Genomic DNA, 22,602 nt, shown 5'->3' on the forward strand with positions numbered 1-22,602 from the left:
ATTTCGCATCTTGATACGTAACTTTCGGACGGAGTTAAGGGATTTATTCCACATTTAAGCGCAATTACTGCGTATAGCGAAACCCGAGTGCAACCTTGCAAATACACTATAGAACACGTGGGTGGCCGATCATCGGCGGCCTGTGAACAGTGCATGTACACACGTGGCTGTTCATTGGTACTGCACATGCAGCACACATAGGAACTCAAAGGTGAACAGTATTTAACCACTAGCTTTATTTAAACAGTATAACAATATACTGCGAATGAGGCGGTGATTAATAAAAGAAAATAAGTTTTTTTCTTTTTGTTCATTTTTTTTAAACAAGCAACTCAAGCATTATTTTAATAGATTCCTATAGAGTGTTATAAGGGATTTATACCTGCATAAGTATCCAGTGAAAAGCTACCAACTTGGGAAGATTTTCTGTACAGAAATATTTCAAATATATGCATAAGACCAAGGTGTAACCAGCGCCCAGTGTGAAACATAACTGAGGCGAACGGGTGTGTGACGACACGACTCAAGCGCAGTGTAGTCCAGAGTAGGACAGTCCAGGTAGGACAAGGTTAGGGTTCACGTGACGACGTGCCCATAGGAACTGCCCCTTCAGTGGAATTGATTCCGCTAGGAGGGTACAAGAAGATACATCGGAACGCACGTGTTTCCGATTAGCTACTTTAGAAAATCCAATTTTTGGGGGTATAGGAAAACAAGTTTGTTATACCCTGGAAAAATTGTGCCGCATCAAGCAAGTTGGCTAGAAGTTCGCTGCTAGTTGAAAGACTTGGTGATTGAGTATCATACCTCGTATCCTTCGCACCTGCTTGACTGTGGGATGTTCTAGGAAGCTGTAGAAGTGAGTGTTTGGGGAGCTCTCAGATAAGTAATAACCCACCGATATCTATTAAGCTGTGAACGTTTATTCCTGTAACTATGGGTAATAACGGGTCACGCTGTGATAACGTGCATGTTAGGGAGGAAGCATGCCGGCCAAAAGGATCGGCTGCTTTTATTATGTGCAGGAAGCACGGTGAACTCGCAGTTGTTTACCAAAATAAATGGAGAAAAATGACACAAGGCAGCAAGTTAGAATTTCCCAGTGTTGGTAGCTTCGATCCGGAAATCTTATCGGCAGTAAAAGATGAAATATGCCTACTCTCCAGTCGTAAGGAGAGAGTGAAGCATATAAATATTCTTAAATTGTGGCAGAAGGAAGGACAGGAACAATGGGGAAGCAGAGGTTTGGCAATACCTGACGCAATCAGCCACAATATAAATGCAACCGCCGCCACAATAGAAACAGCTCCCCCACCCCCATATGTGCCGAAGGGGATAATGACTCATAAGAAAAGTATAAGTAACAATGTATCCGTTGCTAACCTGTACCCTGTCTTATCCCCTTACAAGGAAGCCCGAGAGGAAAACGAGCAGCTGTTGGCACTGGCCGTCTCTCATGCAATTAATATGATTGAGGGAAAAGCTCAACCCGCTGTTGAGGCCCCAGCACAGGAGGAGGAGACGGCTGATGCCAACAGCATAGTAGTGGACTCAGGTAATGATGCACCACACAGCACAGACACAATTGACTCCCAAGCAGGTCCCAGTAATGCGAATGTGGTACAAACATATCCTATGCGCACACTGGAGGTTCCCTATGGTAAGGCAGACAGAGAGGGTGTGATACCTACCAGAAAGATGAACATGCTAAACCCATGGACACGGCTAGAGCTGCGGTCCATCATTTCAGATTTCCCTGACCCAAGGAAAGATCTGGCATTGTGCCGGAAATTTGTAAGGGATCTAGGAAACTCTGATGAGCCCACCAACAAGGATTGGAGAATCATGTTGAGGGCCTGTCTCCCCACTCACATTGACATCCCGAAATTCATTCAGGATAGTGGATTGAAAGTGGACAAGGAGATAAATGATGAGATCAACCAGGAGAATATACGCCTGATTAACTTACAGTTAGGAGTGTATTTTCCTGCAGCAGTAGAATATAGCAAGATTTTCACCATCAAACAGAAAGATGGCGAAACTGCTGCTGATTATTTTACAAAAGCCTTACTGGAGGTATCAAAGTACACTGGTGTCTCCGAGCCTAAGGACGACCCCCACCTGAGGGAGATGATTGTCTCTGTGCTGGTGGAAGGACTTAGGGAAAACCTGAAAGCCAGAGTCCAAACTTCTTTCCCAAACTGGCGTGGAATGACAGTGGATGCCCTACGGGAATCTGCTGTGGACCACGACCGCAACATTAAGAAGCACAGGGAACTGCAAACTGACAAACTGATGATGGTTAGCATCCAAGCCCTTACTAATGCCCCAAACAAAGCTGCATACCAACAACCACGAAACACCAGGGACACAGGTAGAAAACCAATTATCTGTTACAACTGCAATAGGGAAGGTCATTACTCAGCTCATTGTAGGGCAGGAAACCCCAGGAGTTACCAAACACATAAGCGAGAATGGGAATCTCACAGAGGTGAGACACGGAGATACCCAGCCCCTAGACAATGGGAGGAGACAGACAGGTCACGCAACATGCCTCCTCCCCATCTGATGGCTGACACTGTGCTAAGGGCAACGCAGGTCAGACAATAGGAAACAGGTCATACCTGTATCCTACAGCCAGTTAGATTAACTCAACACCTTGGAGAAGAACCTCAGGTGAAGGTTGATATAGCTGGAGTAAGGCAAACCTTTTTGGTTGATACAGGGGCGGCCAGATCTGTTCTCAACACTCCTCTTCACTTGGGTTTCACTAACCAATCAGTAGCGGCAATTGGGGTAACAGGAAAAATACAACATTACCCACTGACGAAACCAGCAGAGGTTACAATCGGGCCTTTGCATACCAAACATTCTTTCCTGTTGGCTGCAGCGGCCCCGACTAACCTTCTGGGTAGAGATTTACTATGCAAAATGGGATGTGTCATCTATTGCACCCCCGATGGGGTATTCCTGGACACTCCTAAAAATCTTACACAAGAAGTGCAAGATATGCTGGACAGTCCTCAGAGGCTAATGTTGTGTTCCACTGTTGTAGAATCAAATCCATCTAGGGTAGCTGAAATTACAGCACAAATACCGGGTTCCCTTTGGACTAAAGATGGACAGGACGCTGGGCTAATGGCAAATGTAGCTCCAGTAGAAATCCGCTTAAAAGAAGGCAGGATAGCCCCAAAAATACCGCAATACCCTTTAAAACCTGAAGTTGAGCTAGGAATATTTCCAGTGATCCAACGATTGCTCCAACAGGAAATCCTAGTTAGAACTTCCAGCACGGCCAATAGTCCCATCTTTCCTGTGAAAAAGAGCGGGGGGAGGGGCTACAGACTAGTGCAGGATTTAAGAGGGGTAAACAAGGTAGTTGAGAGCCAATTCCCCGTAGTGCCAAACCCAGCTGTCATCCTAATGCAAATCCCACCTCATTGTACTCATTTCACAGTCATTGATTTGTGTTCAGCATTCTTTTCCGTCCCTTTGCATCCTGACAGCCAGTATCTGTTCGCCTTTACTTAGAGGAGTACAGTATACCTGGACACGACTCCCCCAAGGATTCATAGACAGCCCCAGCATCTTCTCCCAGGCCTTGCATGATTGTTTACAATCCTTTCAACCCATGAGTGGTTCGATACTGATACAATATGTTGATGACTTATTGTTGTGTTCTGAGTCACTGGAGTCATCAGTGGATGACACTAGACAGCTGCTGATGCATCTCTCAGAGACAGGACATAAAGTATCAAAGGATAAGCTGCAATTATGCCAGACCAGGGTTAAGTATCTGGGCCACTGCCTTACCCAAGGGCTGAGACACCTCACCGACGACAGAATCCAAGCGATTCAGAATATGGTACTGCCACAGACCCAGCATCAGATCCGTACGTTCCTAGGCATGTGTGGATACTGTCGCAACTGGATCCCAGGTTTCTCTATTCTGGCATTACCACTACAAGAGATGGTTTCCTCAACTAAGCCAGATCGGGTCTCTCATACTGAGGAATCTGAGCTGGCTTTCGAGGAACTAAAGGTGAGCCTAACAAAGGCCCCAGCACTGGGAATGCCAGATTATGGGAAACCCTTCGAACTGTACGGAACTGAATCAGGTGGGTGTGCGGCAGGAGTGCTTGTACAAAAACATGGTGATGCCAACCGACCAATAGCGTACTACAGTGGCCAGCTGGACACAGTAGCACGCTCACTCCCAACTTGCTTACGAAGTGTGGCTGCAATAGCACAACTAGTAAGTAAGAGTGAGGACGTAGTGTTGGGACACGATTTAACTGTTCATGCTCCCCATGCTGTCTCTGCCCTCCTAAATTCTGCCCAAACACGTCATGTGTCCTCAGCACGGTTCACTAAGTGGGAACTGGCGCTGATGGCCCCAGTAAATATTACCATCAAAAGATGCAACACACTAAACCCAGCCACATTCCTTCCTCATGTGCCTTCCAAGGCACAAAGGGTGGAGGGTGATGGGAATGTTGCTGAATATGGTAAAGCAGAGTTTAGTGAGAGTGAGGACAAACATGATTGCATGTCCTACCTGAATCAGACCTTCACAGCACGTCCTGACATAAGCGACAGCCCATTAAGTGAGGTAGACATAACCTTATTCACAGATGGTAGCTGTCATAGACAGACGGACACGGGAGAGCTGTGCACAGGTTACGCAGTAGTAGATGGAGAAGGTATTGTGGAAGCTGAACCCTTGGGACCACCTCACTCAGCACAAGTAGCGGAACTGGTGGCACTGACCAGAGCATGTGAACTGGCCCAAGGAAAATCAGTCAACATATATACCGACTCCAGATATGCTTTCGGAGTAGTCCATGATTTTGGAGCCCTATGGCGCCTCCGAAATTTCATGACGGCGGCTGGCACACCAGTGGCGCATGCGACATATATTAGGAGACTTCTGGGAGCTATTCAACTTCCAGACAGAGTGGCTGTTATCAAGTGCAAAGCTCACACATCAGAGAAGGACCCGGTGTCACTTGGTAACAGCCGCGCTGATGAGGCAGCGAAAAGGGCCGCATGCCCTGTAAATATTTTCACCCATCCTACCAACCTTTGTACACTGAACATAGTATCCACATCCAAACTGATAGACATGCAGAATTTGTGTTCCCCACAGGAAAGAGCAGTATGGAAGTCGAAGGGATGTGGCCAAGAGTCTACCGGACTTTGGAGAGATGGACACGGGAAACCAGTGGCCCCCAGAGCATACCTTCCTAGTCTAGCCGAGGCGGCCCATGGGCTGACACATCTTGGGAAGGAAGGTATGTGCAAGCTGGTAAAAGCCTACTGGTGTGCACCAGGGTTCGCTTCTCAAGCAGGTAGAGTGGCAATGTCATGCCTCACCTGTTTGAGGAAGAACGTTGGAAAAGCCATCCCAACAGAGCCATCCCACATCCCTCCTACAGAAGGCCCTTTCCAGGTAATACAAATCGACTTCATACAGTTACCACCCTGTAGGAATTTGAAATATGTATTAGTTTGTGTTGACATGTTTTCTAGCTGGGTGGAGGCTTTCCCCGCTGCCTCCAACACTGCTACCTTTACAGCAAAGAAAATATGTCAGGAGTTTGTCTGTAGGTATGGTATCCCAAAGGTCATTGAGAGTGACAGAGGCACTCATTTCACAGGAGAGGTCTTCCAAATCATGTGTAAACTCCTGGGGATTAATAGTAAACTTCATACTCCATATCGTCCCCAGGCGAGCGCCAAAGTTGAGAGAATGAATGGTACTATTAAGAACAAATTGGGTAAAGTTATGGCTGAAACAGGGTTGTTATGGCCAGAGGCACTGCCTATTGTGCTGTATAGCATTAGGACCACTCCCAGGACTCCGCTCAACTTGTCCCCCTTCGAGATATTGTTTGGTCGGCAGCCACACATCATGATAGACCCACAGGATGATCTCAAATGTAACAATGAGCTAACTGTACAGTATCTCCTAAAGCTAAACAAACAGCTAAGGGAGCAACAAAAGCAGCTGAAATTACTGAACCCTGATATGCCTACAGAGAATTGTCATAATCTTAAACCAGGAGACTTTGTTATGATCCGAAATTTTTTACGCTCAGGTTGTTTGATAGACCGTTGGGAAGGACCGTACCAAGTTTTGTTGACCAGCACTACATCAATTAAAGTCGCAGAGAGAGAGACTTGGATACATTCGTCCCACTGCAAGAAAGCCAGTAACCCAGAGTCCCAGTGTGCAGAGAGCGAGAGAGAAGAAGTGTCGCTAGAAGCATTGTTTCGGGAACACTGAGAAGCAGCCAAGGTCGAGCAACCTGAGCGAACAAAGGTCTAAGAGCAGAGCAAAATAAAAGTCCCCTGGTAGAGATGATGGAAGGACTCCAAGCAAAAGGTTCACAGCTATGCATATATGTCTTTGTTTTCTTTCTGTGTTCTTTTATTCACCCAAAGATACTCGGTGGCTGCCACATCCTAGAGCGATCGGAGCGGAGTTCTGACAGTGTAATAATGGACCCAGATATGGGTGAGGTAGAATCCCTAAACCAGCTTGACACTTTGCCCATGACAGGAGAAGGTAAAAGGTATGAGGGAAACGTAGTTCAAGGGCTATGTGATGAGTTATTGTCTGGTGAGTACTGTGTCTGTAGATATTGTCAACCTAAAATGGAAGAAGAATGCATCCAGCGATGTCAGTCGACAAGTAAGGCAACTACCGGCCGACATCCCTTGAGTGATTACCACTCACTAGTGGGTAAGGTTTTAAACCAAACAGAATGCTGGGTGTGTTCACAAGTGTTACATAAAAGGAGTAGTGTAGGCCTAGTCCCATACCCGCTTAATATTTCAGAGATAAGCGTATTAAATAAGGGGAGGCCATTGGATAAGAGATACCTGTATACCAGGTCCCCTAGTCTTAGATTACACCCATACCAAGTGGATAAATCCCTGGTATGTATGAACTTCTCAAGTTCCAGAGCGATTGGTACTTGGGAAGTGACATGGCATAACCAGACAATAACTTACTCCCAGCGTCCAGATGGAGAGCCTATTGATAAAGAATTGTTGTTAAAAATCCGAACCAGTGGGAGACACTATAAATATGTCTACACGGTGAAGAGAAGTAAAATGATGGCCGGCAGAGTATCAGCCGGCTACTGTAATGTAACCCTACAGCCAGAAATCTGTGAGGAACAAGTCAGGGAACAGGGGACGGGGATGTTCTTATGGATAATGTGTGACAAGATCATGAAATACTCTGTCCCCTATTTTCTCCCTGACGATGTTTATTATATTTGTGGTAGGAGGGCGTACAAATGGCTCTCCATGAACTACGTTGGTATTTGTTATCTAGGCAGAGTGTTACCAGAAGTGATGACCCTCACACATGATGAGATGATGAACATACACAGAGGTATTTCTCCTCCTTACACTCATACCCATTATGACCAAATCCATAAAAGGGATTTAACCATCAGGAAAGAACCCCTAGCTTCCGAAATGATACACGAGTCGTTCGGTATCCAACTCCTCATTGCTTTAGACATCACCCATACCGCCAGAGGAGTCATAAATTTTAAATATATACAAGCATTAGCCAGCTTGGTAGATAACATCACTGAGATTTATGATGACACCTTTAGATACACTGGGAAGGAGTTGCAGGCGTATAAAAGAGAGCTAGTCCAACATCGAATGGTGTTGAACTATCTGACAGCTATGACAGGAGGATATTGTGTCACCCTCTCTACACAGTTTGGGGTGAAGTGTTGTACATATATCACCAACAATACTGAAGACCCAGAAGAAATCATCGATCATCGGATGGATGAGATTCTTCAGCTTAAATGGGAATTTAGAAGGGAACATAATATCAGCCTGGCAGAAATAGGTAACAAAGTTAGTGAATGGACCTCCTGGTTGAATCCAATGCACTGGTTCTCTGGTTTAGGAGAATGGGCGCAAGGGATCATAGCTAGCATAGGAAAACTCCTCCTCTGTATCGGTGGTGCCATCATAGTCTTTGTGCTATTGTTCAAATGTATAAAGGTGGTGACCCGGGGAAAGACAAAACGTACCGAAATCATGAGTGTAAGAACGAGAGATACAGAGGAAGACCAGGGTTTGGTATATGACCCTAAAATCGAAACCACCTCCCTTTAAGGAAACCATATTTGTGAACGTGTATATGTTGTAACCACCCCTGTTTTTATTTTTATCCCAAAATTGTACATTATCCTTCGTGACCCTGAGTAGGTTGTTCGATAAATGCGGCCCATCGTTTATCCATGATCCTGGATCGGCCGAGAGCAGATGGTTTACTCCCCTTATATGTTTAATTCATGTATCCCAATTTCTCTGTTAGGATTATGAATTTCTGTATTGTCGTGTGAAATGTTTTTGTATTGTAACAGTTTTATAATTACTGTTAAAGGGTGGACTATGGAAGTCGAGTTACACACACGCCATTTTAGGATAGTATGGCCGCCATTTTGGTTCGCAGAGTTGCGCAAATAAAGTTTCCATACCCGAGTATGCATGGCAAAGTGGACCAGAAGAGTAGCCATACTATCACACATAAATTCATAAATACATACTGACCCTAAGTAAAATATAGTTAAAGGTTTAGAACGCCACACATAGCTTAGTTAGCCCTGCATACATCTATCTGTATCGTGTTTAGTACCGTTCCGTTCAGCTCATTATGCGAAGTATTCCGGTCATTGCGAATATATCGCAATGTACATTGCCCGAGAGATATGGACATAATCCATACTCCAGAGACAGTTTCTGTTGTAAGTAGTTAACAAAGGAAACTAGCTCAAACCGGTTCTTATCCTTGCTGACGCCGAAACCGCCAAACAAAGAACTCTTAAAGTTCACTCCCCTGCACCTGGTCAGACCAGGTACAGCGTCTAACCTCCAATCACAGTGGACCGGACATATGATCTCTGACCAATGAGAATGGCCTTTGACCTCCCCCTTCTGACCCTATAAGATAGGCGACCCAGAGCAGCCAAACTCTCTTCGGCACATCTACTTTCCCTGGACCTTCCTACCGGACTATAGTTCATTACTGAACGATAGTGAGCTCTGACCGGACTGCGCTTCGCATATTTGATGAGACGGGTAAACGGTTGCATTAACGGTATTTATCCTTATTGTATTGATTGGCTGATTGTGTCTTGTATCTGTTTTCTCTCCCCTTAGCAGAGTCTGTTTAGTATACATTGTTAGTATATCGTATCACCTGTTATACCTGTTTATTCTTATTTCTGTAACCCCCTTTTGTCCATTAGGGACTTAAATACAAACCTTTTACGGAGTTCTAATCTCCTTATTCCTATTCAGTGGTCGTGTCTGTTTATTCGCATAATAGCGATAAGGTATATTGCGGACACAGTCCGATAAGGTATATTCGCAGAGTAGAGACAAAGTACTGCGAAGGAATCTCTGAATAAGGTATTGGTTCTTGGTATACATAATACAATAAAAGGTACACTACGCTGCGCTACGCTTTGTTCGCACGTAGCTAGGTATAAAGGGTACGTTGGTTGCGGACTTATTACGTAACCAACGCTTTTCACTTATCGTCACTCTGGTTATATTTTAATCACCATTAACAAGACATTGGGTATTAGAGGGTATCCGCAGGAGACAGGCACATCTATAACTTTGAAGCTGGGTGTGCTGGCTCCTCCCCTCTGATTCCCCACCCAGGAACCAGTTAATGGAAAAACTGTGCCCGAAGGAGAATGTACATATGAGAGGAATACTTTATATGTCACCTATGTAAACATAAGTGTGAATAGTGTGGTGAGATTTATGCCAGCACACCCGCATTCATTCAAAAATAAAAAACAACTATAATACCACCAACTGGATGGAATTTCTTTAACAGAGGTCACTGAACTAGACCTTAGAAACAGAAGACACTAGGTTAACTTCTGAACTTTATAAGCAGAATGCAGCCAGACCCCTGCACAGGGCGGGCGCCCAGTATCCCATAAGGACTACGTGAAAAGGAATTACCGGTAGGTATTAAATTCCTATTTTCACTAACGTCCTTGATGGGATACTGGGAATGGTCTTAAGACATTGGGGATGTCCCAAAGCTTCCAGAACGGGAGGGTACGTGCGGAGACTGCTGCAGTACTGCCTGCCCAAACTGGGTATCTTCTTTGGCCAAGGCATCAAACTTGTAAAATTTTACAAAGGTGTGTTGCCCCGACCATGTAGCAAGCTCTACAGAGCTGCAGAGCTGACACACCCCGAGCAGCCGCCCAGGATGCGCCCACCGATCTGGTGGAATGAGCCTTTAAAACCGGAGGTGTCGGCATGCCTGTCGTCACATAGGCTTGTTGGATTGTAGTCCTAATCCATCTAGCAATGGATTGCTTAGATGCAGGGTGTCCTTTCTTTTGTGCGTCATACAGAATGAATAGACAATCTGTCTTCCTGATCCTTGACGTCCTCTGGACATACACACGCAAGACACGCACCACATCCAGGGATACCGGAATATCCGGTGAACTAGACGCAGACGGGACTACAATTGGCTGATTTAGGTGAAAGGAAGAAATCACCTTAGGGAGAAACCGCGGGTTTGTTCTCAACTCCGCTCTGTCTGAGTGAAAAATTAGATAGGGGCTCTTACAGGAAAGGGCTCCCAATTCAGACACTCTCCTAGCCGAGGCTAGGGCCAAAAGGACCACCGCTTTCCAGGTGATATACCGCAATTCTATCGACTCCAAAGGTTCAAACCAGGAGGATTGAAGGAATGTTAGGACGACTTCCAAACTCCAAGGAGGTGTAGGAGGTACAAAGGGAGGCTGGATGTGAAGCACTCCCTGAAGGAATGTTTGTACTTCCGGGATGACAGCCAATTTTCTTTGGAAGAAAATGGACAGGGCCGATATCTGGACTTTTAGTGAGCCCAGACGGAGACCCAAATCCAATCCCGCTTGTAAGAAGCACAATAACCTGTTCAGGTTAAACTTTGCTGGGGGGACCTTCTGCTCCTCACACCAACCCACGTACTTTCTCCAGATTTTGTAGTAGTGGGCGTTTGTTACCGGCTTTCTGGCCTGAATCATCGTGGTGATAACTGATGAATGCAGACCCTTCTGAGCTAAGATTTTCCGCTCAGCCTCCACGCCGACAAACGTAGCCGCCCTAAATCTTGGAAGACGCAAGGGCCCTGTGTGAGTAAATCTCTCCTTAGAGGCAGGGGCCAAGGATCCTCGATCAGCAGGCTCTGTAGATCCGAGAACCAAGCCCTTCTTGGCCAGTCCGGAGCCACCAGAATGGCTTCCACTCCCTGACTTCGAACCCTTTTTAGAACTCTTGTCAGAAGTGGTATGGGTGGAAACAGATACACCAAGGGGAACACCCATGGAATTGTCAGGGCGTCTATCGCCGCTGCGCAGGGATCCCTGGTTCTTGTGCAGTACATGGGGACCTTGTGGTTTAACCGGGATGCCATCAGATCTATCGATGGCTGGCCCCAACGGTCCACAATTGCTGCAAACACCTGTGAATTCAGGCTCCATTCCCCGGGGTGGAGGGCGTGACGGCTCAGAAAGTCCGCCTCCCAATTGTCCACACCCGGGATAAAGATGGCCGACAGAGCCACCACGTACATTTCCGCCCAGGCCAGGATTTTGGAAGCTTCCTTCATGCAAGTCCTGCTTTTTGTGCCTCCCTGGCGATTTATGTAGGCCACAGTTGTGGCGTTGTCGGACTGTATCTGGAGCGCCCGACCTTGGAGAAGATCCTGGGCCTGCAATACTGCATTGTATACAGCTCTCAGCTCCAGGATATTGATGTGGAGTCTCGCTTCCCACCGAGTCCACTGACCTTGAAAGGTTCTGTCCATGGTCACAGCACCCCATCCCAGCAGACTCGCATCTGTCGTGAGTCGCACCCAATCCTGGATGCCAAAACTCTGACCTGCCAGCAGGTTCGACTCCTGAGTCCACCATAGAAGGGACTGGCGTGACTGATGCGACAGAGAAATCCTCTTGTACATCAGGAGATGGGAGCCTGACCATTTTGACAACAGATCCAGTTGGAACACCCTGGTGTGAAAGCGTCCAAACTGAATGGCCTCGAAGGTGGCCACCATTCTGCCCAATAACTGGATGCATTGGTGAACCGTCACCTGAGGTTTTGCCAAAATCACCATCACCAGGGATTGTATGGCTTCCATCTTCTCCCGGGGGAGGAAAATCCTTTTCACCTCTGTGTCTAGAAACATTCCCAAAAAGAGGATACGCCGCGACGGCGTCAGAGAGGACTTGGGGATATTCAGGATCCACCCATGCTCGGATAAAACCTGTCTGGTTCTTGCTATATCCTGTAGCAGGACCTGTTGCGACCTTGCTTTGATCAGCAAGTCGTCCAGGTAGGGGATAATGTTGACCCCCGACCTCCTGAGCAGTACCATCATCTCTGCCATCACCTTCGTGAACACACGCGGCGCTGAAGACAGGCCGAATGGCAGCGCTCTGAATTGAAAGTGCAGATCTTTCAGCGCAAACCTCAGGAAAGCCTGATGTGGACCCCAAATTGGTATGTGGAGGTAGGCGTCCTTCACATCCAGCGATGCTAAGAACTCTCCCTCCTCCAGGCTTGCTATTACTGCCCGGAGGGACTCCATCTTGAATTTGTAAACCCTTAAAAAAGGGTTTAGAGACTTTAAATTTAAAATGGGGCGTACCGAGCCGTCCGGCTTCGGCACGAGGAACAGATTGGAGTAGTAACCCCTTCCTTGTTCCTCCAATGGGACAGGTGTGATAACCTGTGACGTCAGTAGGCGTTGTATTGCCTGTTGCAGGTTCACTCGATCTGCCTGTAGGGCCGGTAGACCTGATTTGAAGAACCTGTGAGGGGGAGGTTTTTCGAATTCCAACCTGTAGCCGTTGGTAATAAGATCTCTCACCCAGGAATCCAGGTGAGAGACTGACCATACTTGGCTGAAAGCTGACAGGCGACCCCCCACCTCGCAAGTGACTCCAGGGTCGGAACCCGAGTCATGCTGCCGGCTTAGAGGCGGAGGCATTAGCGGCACGATCCTGAGATCCTGTGCTGGCGGGTTTTCTGAACCTACCGCGGCCCCCTCTGGCGCCGAGCTGGAGCCTCTCGCGCTCTGCCTGGGCCTGGAAGGCCGAAAGGACTGAGAAGCCTGAAAGGACTGGGACGTATGGCCCTGAAAGGGACGTTTTGCGTGAGTGGAAGCCGTCGGCAGAAAAGTCGACTTGCCGGCTGTAGCCTTGGATATAAGGTCGTCAAGTTCGCTACCAAATAACTTTTCTCCCTTAAAAGGCAAACTTTCCACACTACGTTTGGACTCTGGATCAGCTACCCACTGTCTTAACCAGAGGGCCCTGCGGCCTGAAACCGCCATTGCGGAAGAGTGAGCATTTATAGCTCCAAGCTCCTTTTGAGTGTCGCACAGGATCTTTGCAGTATCCTGGATATGGCGAAGTCTCTCTCCGACCTGCGCCATTGACATATCGGCCAGCATGCCTTCCTGGATTTGAGAAGCCCATGTATAAATGGACTTTGCCATCCAACAACTGGCGAGGACAGGTCTCTGAGACGCCCCACTCGCTGTGTACATGGACTTGAGGGTAGTATCCAGTTTTTTGTCTGTACTATCCTTTAGTGTTGCTGCCCCTGGAACGGGGAGAACCACCTTCTTGGACAGTCTGGACACTGATGCATCCACAACCGGAGGCTCTTCCCACACCGCTCTAGTGGCGGGATCAAAGGGAAAGTTGGACTTAAACCTTTTAGACAGTTGGAAACGCTTTTCAGGTTGTTTCCAAGCCTCCTTAAACGTCTCATCAAGGTCAACTTGTTCAGGATAAACAATTTGCTGTTTCCTTTGAGACCCAAAAAACGGGTCACCTTCCTGCATGTCTGCTAAAGGAAGGTCTAACACTTCTCTTATAGCTGTAATAAGAGGTTCTGGGCCTCTAAGAGATGACTGTGAATCAGGGATCAGAGCCCCGTCGTCGACATTATCATCTGTGTCGTCACCCGCCTGCAGATCATCATCTGAATCAGGCAACATGGCGGTCGCAGCCCGCTTCCGTGACTGGCCCGTGGTGGTATTGATATTATCCACCCGTGCGGCTAGAACTGTTAAGTCCTGCTGCACCTGTTTGGTCTGCATTGTATTCGCAGCCAATTGCGTTGACACTGCCTGCAGCATGGTTTTAATGCCTGCCGCCCACTCAGGCTCCTGTGAGTCTGATTGGGGAGTACCACTGATCTGGGGTGAAACCACTGTCCCACTCGCTTGAGTGGACATGCATTCCTCACAAGTAATCTGTGAGGTGGACTTAGGCACAAACTTGCTGCTGCAAATGAGACAGGTTAACTTCCTCACCATGTTGAAGGAATAAGTAACCTTTCTTCCACAAACACACCACAATCACAATGAAATAAAGATATATATAATCAATGTGCAGTGTATAGCAGCTATGTATGTGTGAGCTCTATCACTGGAAGTGTGTAGCTTAACAAGCACGTGGGGGAGCGCTCAGATTACACTGAGGAGACCAGCACACCCTGTACAACCTTAACTCCTATTTAGGAGTTGGTAACACGCATAAACACAGAACAGTGTGATCAATAAAGCGATTCAGCGCTAAATACACTTGCTGTTTTCTGCAGATTTCCTCTGTCCAACACCTCACCGCTGAGGAGTGTTCTGGAGACAGTAATGGCGCCCAGGGAGAAGCAGGAAGAAGTGTATGCGCGCTCAGAGCTCTGGCCTCGCTCCGCTGAAGCCCCGCCCCCCTGTGATGGCGCAGGGGCTTCACTGATCTTTATACTGGCGCTGGCTGTCAGTTTTAATGGCGCCCTTACACTGAACAGCGTTTTATAGTGGGATCTGCCCTGGTAGTCCAGGGACTGTCACCCGCAGCCAGTCTGTGACAGGGGGTCTGCGCAGCCCCTGTGCAGGGTACCGCGTCTGCCGCCGCCGCCATCTTGCCGCACAATGAGCCGGGGTACCCCACTGTGGGGACCCCGGTTTCTACTCACCACAGACGTCTTCGGACTGTGTCAGGAGTGTGCGGCATGCTGGGGGTGAGTATCACTGCAGCGCAATGCCCGTGAGTACAAACACCCTCTCAGGACAGTGGTCCTGCAGCAGGGACAGCTCGGTACCTTAAAAGGCCTGCAGCTGAACCCTTCTCAACTGACTCCCTCGAAGCAGGGATACTGTGAAGTCCAACACAGTAACCCCAAAATAATAAAAGAAAATAAACTGAAGACAAACTCTCTGGAGCTCCAGCAGTGTGCATCCTCTCCTGAGGGCACATTTTTCTAAACTGGTTCCTGGGTGGGGAATCAGAGGGGAGGAGCCAGCACACCCAGCTTCAAAGTTATAGATGTGCCTGTCTCCTGCGGATACCCTCTAATACCCAATGTCTTAAGACCATTCCCAGTATCCCATCAAGGACGTTAGTGAAAGATTGGTAAATGTTAGTTTAAATAGAAGCATGCCCAATAATGTCACAAGTACAAACAAAACACATTTGGCACTATTCAGTTGTTTATCACCCCTGAATCTCCTATCTAAAATGATTGGACATCACGGGGCAATATTCATTCTTCCATAATTAAAGCTTTTTAATGCATTGATCGCATTCATTAGGGATGGGTTAAACGGTGTAAAGCAGCTAAGACTAACTTAACTAATGGGTGTGACGCTTAAAGTCCTGTTTGAATGGCTCAATTTTCACTCACTCAGGGCTAGCTGAAATACCTGCACCAGCAGCTGTTTGCGCCCAAATAAAGCAACAATTGAATGGTTCTGTTGGAGGCCATATGCCGCCTGCTGGTGCGAAAACAACTACAGTAAATAGTGTGCAAATTGTTTTTGTAATACTTAAACTTCTAAATTGTAATATATGTGTTATGTAGCATTATAAATTTTTAACAAGATAGAAAAAAATCTTAATGGACAGTTTTACTGTTATGTTTCATATGTGAAAATGCAAAGGTTTAACATTAATTCTGATAAATCAATGCAAAATGATTGATCGCCAAGTGCGTGGTCTGCAATGTGCCCCGCCAGACCTCCCCTGCTTACATAAGCCACCAATTTAGTAGTATAGAAGGAGAGCACAGACAGACCACACAGGAAAAGGTGATGCAGATGGTATTTTAGACTGCTGTAGTGTAAAATCTGGGACCTACATTGCAATACCTAGGAAGAAATTCAACTGTATTGCGAAGTATAGATGTTGGTTTCCACAAAGGGAATTTAACCCTTTGGGCCTCTTGCTAAAGTAATCCATTGCTACTGTTGTCCACATCTTGCCATTAGAAGGATGCTGATTGTTACCACAGCCTCTTATCTGAAGCCCATGCGGGTTTAAGCCCACTGAGTAAAGAGGGAAGGACCACATGCAAAAGGGGAAAAAAAGGCATAGGACAATCCGTTTTAATTTTTTTTAGTCCTTAGGTGACATGGGATACTGTACAAAACGTATTTTGCTTTAGTACAATCAGCCACTCAGGACTAATTCTCTCAAGTTTAAAAAAATAAATTTATTAAAGATTAACAAACAATGGTATATAGAGTATGTATCCGATTTACCTGTAATGTTCATCTTCATCACTTCCAAACCTGTTACTTTGTAACTGTTCAGTTAAATTGGTCAAAATAACATCTCTGAGTTGGGAAAGTCCACAATTCCTGTCACCTATGAGACAGATATTTGGCTATTATTACCAAGTCATATTGTATATTATACATATTAGATTCTTTACTGCAAATCCATGCAACTAGCCTAGATAATCATATGTAGTGCAAGCTTTCTTGAGCAGGGAGGCATTTATAAGTTTTAATATTTTTATTTGTTTTAAGGTAGAGTATCCCTTATCCAAAATGCTCGGGACTAGAAGAATTTTGGATAACGGATTATTCCGTACTTCAGAATATTTTTATATTTTAATGAAGTATCTTGCATGTATGTTGTATAACAACATCAAACACATGAAATGCACACAAATATATTTTATTTGTGCATAAAACAAGGTTTCAAAACATGAAACAAAGTTTGTGTACTATCTCAGGTACAGAATTTGAATGCCACGAAATCATCGTCTTGCACATATTTAGTGACAGTTACAAATCATATCCTCAGCAGTGCCGTTACAGATGTCCCCAATAGAGCTTTTAACAAAAAACATTTTTTTTTCACTTTCTGGAATGTATGGTTTTCAGAATAATTTGGATAACGGATATTTTGATAAGGGATATTCAACCTTTATATACTGTGTGTTATTCAGCAACTCAAACTATCATTTACATGGGGTGAATACACACATTTAGACCGTTTATGTTGGTGAAATTCAGCCCCTTTCCCCATAACCTACGACAGTATTATGATAAATCAGGAGGCCCAGTGACTGCAAGATCCAGGACCTGATCAAATATCTACAGCACCAGTAAAAAGAAGGAAAATGTGGTATGAATAATCCATTTCTTAAATATATGCATGTAATGGGTTTATTACTACCATTCTGAAATTTGCCCCTCAAAATCAGCCTTTTTTTTTTCTCAACAAAAATCCTGTGTTTGGAGCTGGTGTTGTACCCTATGGCAGTACTTTAATGCTGTGCTTTTCCAGATAGGAAAGTACAACGCTCATAAAGCACCGTTTTACTGCATACTTTCTGGAAGTTGCAGGAGACCCATTATTGGAATAGTGGCTTCCTAGTGAAGCGGGCAAGATGGGTAGATAATGCAAGGAATTTTAGTGCCTCATTAAAAGGGGGTTACGGATACAAGATCATGTCATTGTGGCTATAGCTGGTCATTATGACTGCAGCCTTTTCCCTTTACAGAACCAAAAGTTCAGGATAAGAGGAAAACAAAATAACCACATCCTCAAAAAAAGAAAAAAAAAAACATGAATAATAACAGCAACAAGTGCAAAGCGTAAAATATATGCATTGAGTGTTCACTTGATTCAGAGAAAATTAATTTAAATCCCATATGTACAAGTAAACATTAAGGACATCCCAAAGCTCTCATTGAGGGAATCTGCAATAAAAAGTCTGGGTACAATAGTATTAAATCTGTAGTTTTATTTTTGAAGATTTGCACCAAAGACAGTGGGTAATGCAGTGCGAGTCTGACGGCTGTGAATGATGCCCGAAAAAATTGAAATTTTTTTTAAAGATGCATTCATTTAAAAGGCATGGTTTTGTCATGTATAAGAATGTCAATAAAAAAAAATAGTACAAGTTCAGCCAGCATCCTGCACGACTGCTAGACTCACAGTGCATTACATCCCGTCCAATGTGTCTGTCTGGGACAGCTGTTTATGCTGTAAGGGACAGGAGGTCTACACCAATATGGTGGAACTATCCTTGACATTTTCATGGTCAGTAATACCACTTTTATATCGACAAAATAACCCAGGTAATTGCGGGCTTGCGGATTTGTTGACTCAGGTCGAGGTGTGGTGTGAAAGCATCTGTTTGCACAACCCGGTTCACAATGTACCGGAAAGCTTTGAGATAAGAATATTTACAATGAAGAGTCAGTGTGCTTAGGAAAAAAGCTTTACACAGAGAATAAAAACAGCTGTAATGTCTGGAACCCTATGCTTCCCACACTGCATTATTCTGCTAGGCTCTCTCATGGCCAAGGCACTTTTGGCACCTCTAGCCATGTCACTGTCCAACTGATTCTTGATAAAAAAAAAAAAAAAAAAAAGTGTCTCCTCACAATCTGCAGCAACTTCTAGTACATTTATCTAGAGCTTTGACTAGTCTGGGTTCAAAACATTGAAACAGAAACTAAGAAGTGAAGAGCAATGTACCACTCCAGCCTTAACAGCTGGCAACCCTTGTTAATCATTCATTCCCAGAGAGAGATTATGTGACCTTTTGCAAGGTAGGTAGTCACTTCTCAGCAACAAGTGGAATAATTAATTTACCTTTGCAGACATCTGAATAACCTCCTACTAATTGAGAGACTTATTCCATTTTAAAATGTACTCAATCTGGAGCACCCTTGAATGGAATTTATGCAAGAAAAGGGACTACTATAAGCCAATATTGGGGTATAAAGGGGAAGGCGCTTCAGCTTTTTGCCAGTAAATGTATAAAACTTCCCCGCCATGAATGAGAAGTAGGTGCAATACTGTAGAATACTGTAAATCTACTATTAGTAATTCAAACAGTAAGCAGTGGAAGGATGTGTGAGCCTTGGCTTTTAGATATATAATCTCATTTGCCACATACAGTGAATAATACCCCTTTTCACACTGCAGCTATAACCCAGTATTTTGGAGATTTTAAAGTGTTTCAATACAGTTATAGCTGCAGTGTGAAAGCACCAGAGTGAAATTACCGGTTCCAGAAAACCATTTTTCAACACAGTAAAATAGAAGGATCTGGGTCTGAACCAGTATTTAGTACCCAGACAGCAGTGAGCACTGAGCTGGTCCCACTCCATGCATATGTAATGAGCGGGTACCGCTCCGCTCAATGCATATTTAATGAGCGGGTCCCCGTGCATATGTAATGAGCGGGTCCCGCTCATTACATATGCACGGGGACCCGCTCATTAAATATGCACTGCGTTGCACGGAGCGGTACCCGCTCATTACAAATGCAGGGGGCGGGGACCCGCTCATTAAATATGCACTGTGCTGGGTCCCGCTCCGCAACTGCCCACAACTGTTTTCTATGAGTTCAATGTGAAAGGTACAAAACCGGTAATTAAAACAGTAATATACAGTTTACAATATGCAATGTGAAAGGGTTTTAACATGCTCTGACCAGTTTTAAGAAACATTTTAAATACAGGGTCTAAGCAGGTTTTGCAATGCGAAAGCAGTATTACAAAAACAAAGTAAATATACAGTATTGTACAAGATGAACATGTAATATAAAAAGGACACTTACCTTCAGTTAAAATCAGCTTAAGTAAGTTATTGATTTCCAGCTCTCCTGGGTTCAAGATGTTTAAACCAAAGCTGCAGTAAAACAATTAAGATACTGTGAGGGACTTGGGACACACTAAAAGCATACAACATCCATTAAGAGATGAAGACTATACAATACTCTGAACTCACAATCATTTTTTATGACAAAAGCTTTAAGTACACAGTATTTATAGCATGAGCGGAGATACTCATTTAAAAACATATTTGTAATAGATATGCACAAAAAGAAATATGGCTTAGCGTACAATAGAGAAGAAAAAAAAGTTATGAAAAACATTAGGATAAAAATAAAAGTGTCAGTACAAGTGCAGACCTCTTAAACAAAGCAAAGCAGGTACTGCCACAACATACATATCTGAACCATTCCTTGCTATGGATGACTCTGCAGTATGATACTAAGGCAAACACAGATATAGGGGAGCACGATGTACTAAACCATACAAAATTATAAAAACTACAAAAAAGACAATTTCTAGGTATTTATCGCATTTCCAGAATGCTAAGCATTCCAGTCTCTGATCCTGGTAGATCATACCATCGTATCAGAAACCAGTGGAACCCAGGGACACCCATCAACTGTTCTCAGAAGTCTGGCCACAAGTGGTCTTCATGGAACAATTGCAGACAAAAGGCCATACTGTAGCTATGATATTGAAACAAGGCCAAGCCAATCAACTACTGTATGCAGGAAAACCTAGGAACATGGATGCAGAAAAAGAACAGCAGGCACTCTGGACTGAGGAGTCAAAATTTGAAATATTTGGCTGAAACACAAGACAATTTGTTTGATGAAGGGCTGGAGAGCAGAACATTAATGGGTGTCTGCAGGCAACAGTGAAGAATGGTGGACGCTTCTTGCAAGTTTGTGGCTGTATTTCAGTAAATGGGGTAGGGGATTTGGTCCAGATTAATGAGGTCCTTAAAGCTGAGAAATACAGGCAGGTATTTATCCATCATGCACCTAATTGGCTACAAATTTATTCCACAGCAAGAAAATGATCCCAAACATACAGCCAATGAGGAACTATCTTCAGCAAGGGATTGGGTCGACTCAATGAAGATAGACATACAATGGGTCGACAAGGCTTAGGCCGAAACATGAAACAGGCCGACAGGGTTGTAAGGTCAACACAAGCAATAGGTCAACAATGGGAAGGTGGACGGTCAAAATGTTAAAAAGAGGTTTCCATGTTTTTTTGTCTAAAATGTCAACATAGTAGACATGGACACCGAATAAATACATTTTGGCCCCTCACCATGCTTTGGACATTATTATATTCTCCCAACATGCCGTAGTGGATGGTAGAGTATGAAATACCACCTGTCTGCAAAAATTGGCTCATAAGACCGTGAAAAACTTATGTCGACCTTCCCATTGTTGCCCTAATGTTTGTGTCAACCTTCCGACTCTGCCGACCTTAGCCATGTCGACCTATTACAGGTGTCAACATAAGCCCTATCGACACAATTTATGTTGACCTCCATAGAGTCCATCTAGTGACCTTATCCCTTCAGCAAGATTAACAAGAAGTCCTAGAAGTGATGATATGGCCCCCATATATTAAGATCATCAAGTCTGTCTGGGACATAAAGGGACAGAAGAATATCCACAGCTACATGTGATGAGTTCTCAAAGAACCACCTCCCTATAGCGTTCCTTCAAAATGGTGTGCAAGTAAACCTTGAAGAATGGATGCTGTTTTGAAGGCAAAAGGTGGTCATACCAAATATTGATTTGATTTAGATTTCTCTTCGTTCATTCACTTTGCATTTTGTTAATTGATAAACAAACTATTAATACTTTAAATTGTGAAAGCATTCCTACTTTGCAGCCTTTTTTCCCACACCTGCCTAAACATTTTGAACAAAATTATAAGGTTTTCAGGGGAGGGGGGTTTGCAATGAGTCTTTGTACCACTTTCATGTCGCAAAAGCCAGATTGCACCTAGGATTTAAACACGCGTCCGTCCCGGGAGCGACCTGGCATTTGCAAGGTTTTAGCTTTCACAACTGGATTGCTGATGTCAGTCAGGGGCAAGGCATCATCGAGGCGGAGGAGGGGGCAGAGCTTGGAGCTGACTATGTCTAGAAGCTCTGCCTCCTCCATAGTGTGAACGGGACCTTGGTCGATCTACCCGGGTTAATCACTCACAATACACAGCAAGCCGGGTCCGACCTGGGATTAACCTGTCTTTTAAACCGGGTCTGAATGCCGGGTTGCTGGAATTGCACGTTTTTTATCCAGGTCCTCAAGTGAAAAATAATTAGCTTCACCTGTGAGAGTCTTAAATGTGTTGGTGAGTAATGACAACACATGCTGGGTGACCTGAATAACATGAGCCATTTGGGGTCCTGAGGACCACGATTCAGCACCAGTGACACAAAGGAATACAATTGGGCTTGTTTTCATCACTTAGTTGTGGAAGCTTACCTAATAGCCAAGCAGACCTCCTTCTGGATTTCGGGGCAGATTTGGTCCTTTGGTGCCATGAGCAACTGCCACAGAAGCAACCCTGCTCTACGGATGGTCTCTCTGTTCTTCTCAGTTTGGGGGTTAAGGAAAAATTTGAATACCACCTGCAAACACAGCACACTTCAGCTTATATATATATATAAAAAA

At 44.8% G+C, this 22,602-nt stretch overlaps 1 protein-coding gene across 6 annotated transcripts in view; it reads right to left on the minus strand.

Annotated features, from left to right (window-relative positions):
• The window catches only part of HECTD4 (HECT domain E3 ubiquitin protein ligase 4), a 203,551-nt gene that overhangs the window by 98,291 nt on the left and 82,658 nt on the right, over positions 1-22,602 (minus strand). For all 6 annotated transcript variants that reach the window (XM_083151437.1, XM_083151436.1, XM_083151433.1 and 3 more), the window contains exons 13-15: positions 22,414-22,559; positions 19,942-20,012; positions 16,616-16,721 (exon numbers count right to left, since the gene is read on the minus strand). In XM_083151437.1, coding sequence (XP_083007563.1) covers positions 16,616-16,721; positions 19,942-20,012; positions 22,414-22,559 — 323 coding nt within the window. The remainder of the gene's footprint in view (positions 1-16,615; positions 16,722-19,941; positions 20,013-22,413; positions 22,560-22,602) is intronic.

The sequence above is a fragment of the Crinia signifera genome, chromosome 1 (genome assembly GCF_055691185.1).
Source record: "Crinia signifera chromosome 1, ASM5569118v1, whole genome shotgun sequence".
NCBI lineage: Eukaryota > Metazoa > Chordata > Amphibia > Anura > Myobatrachidae > Crinia > Crinia signifera.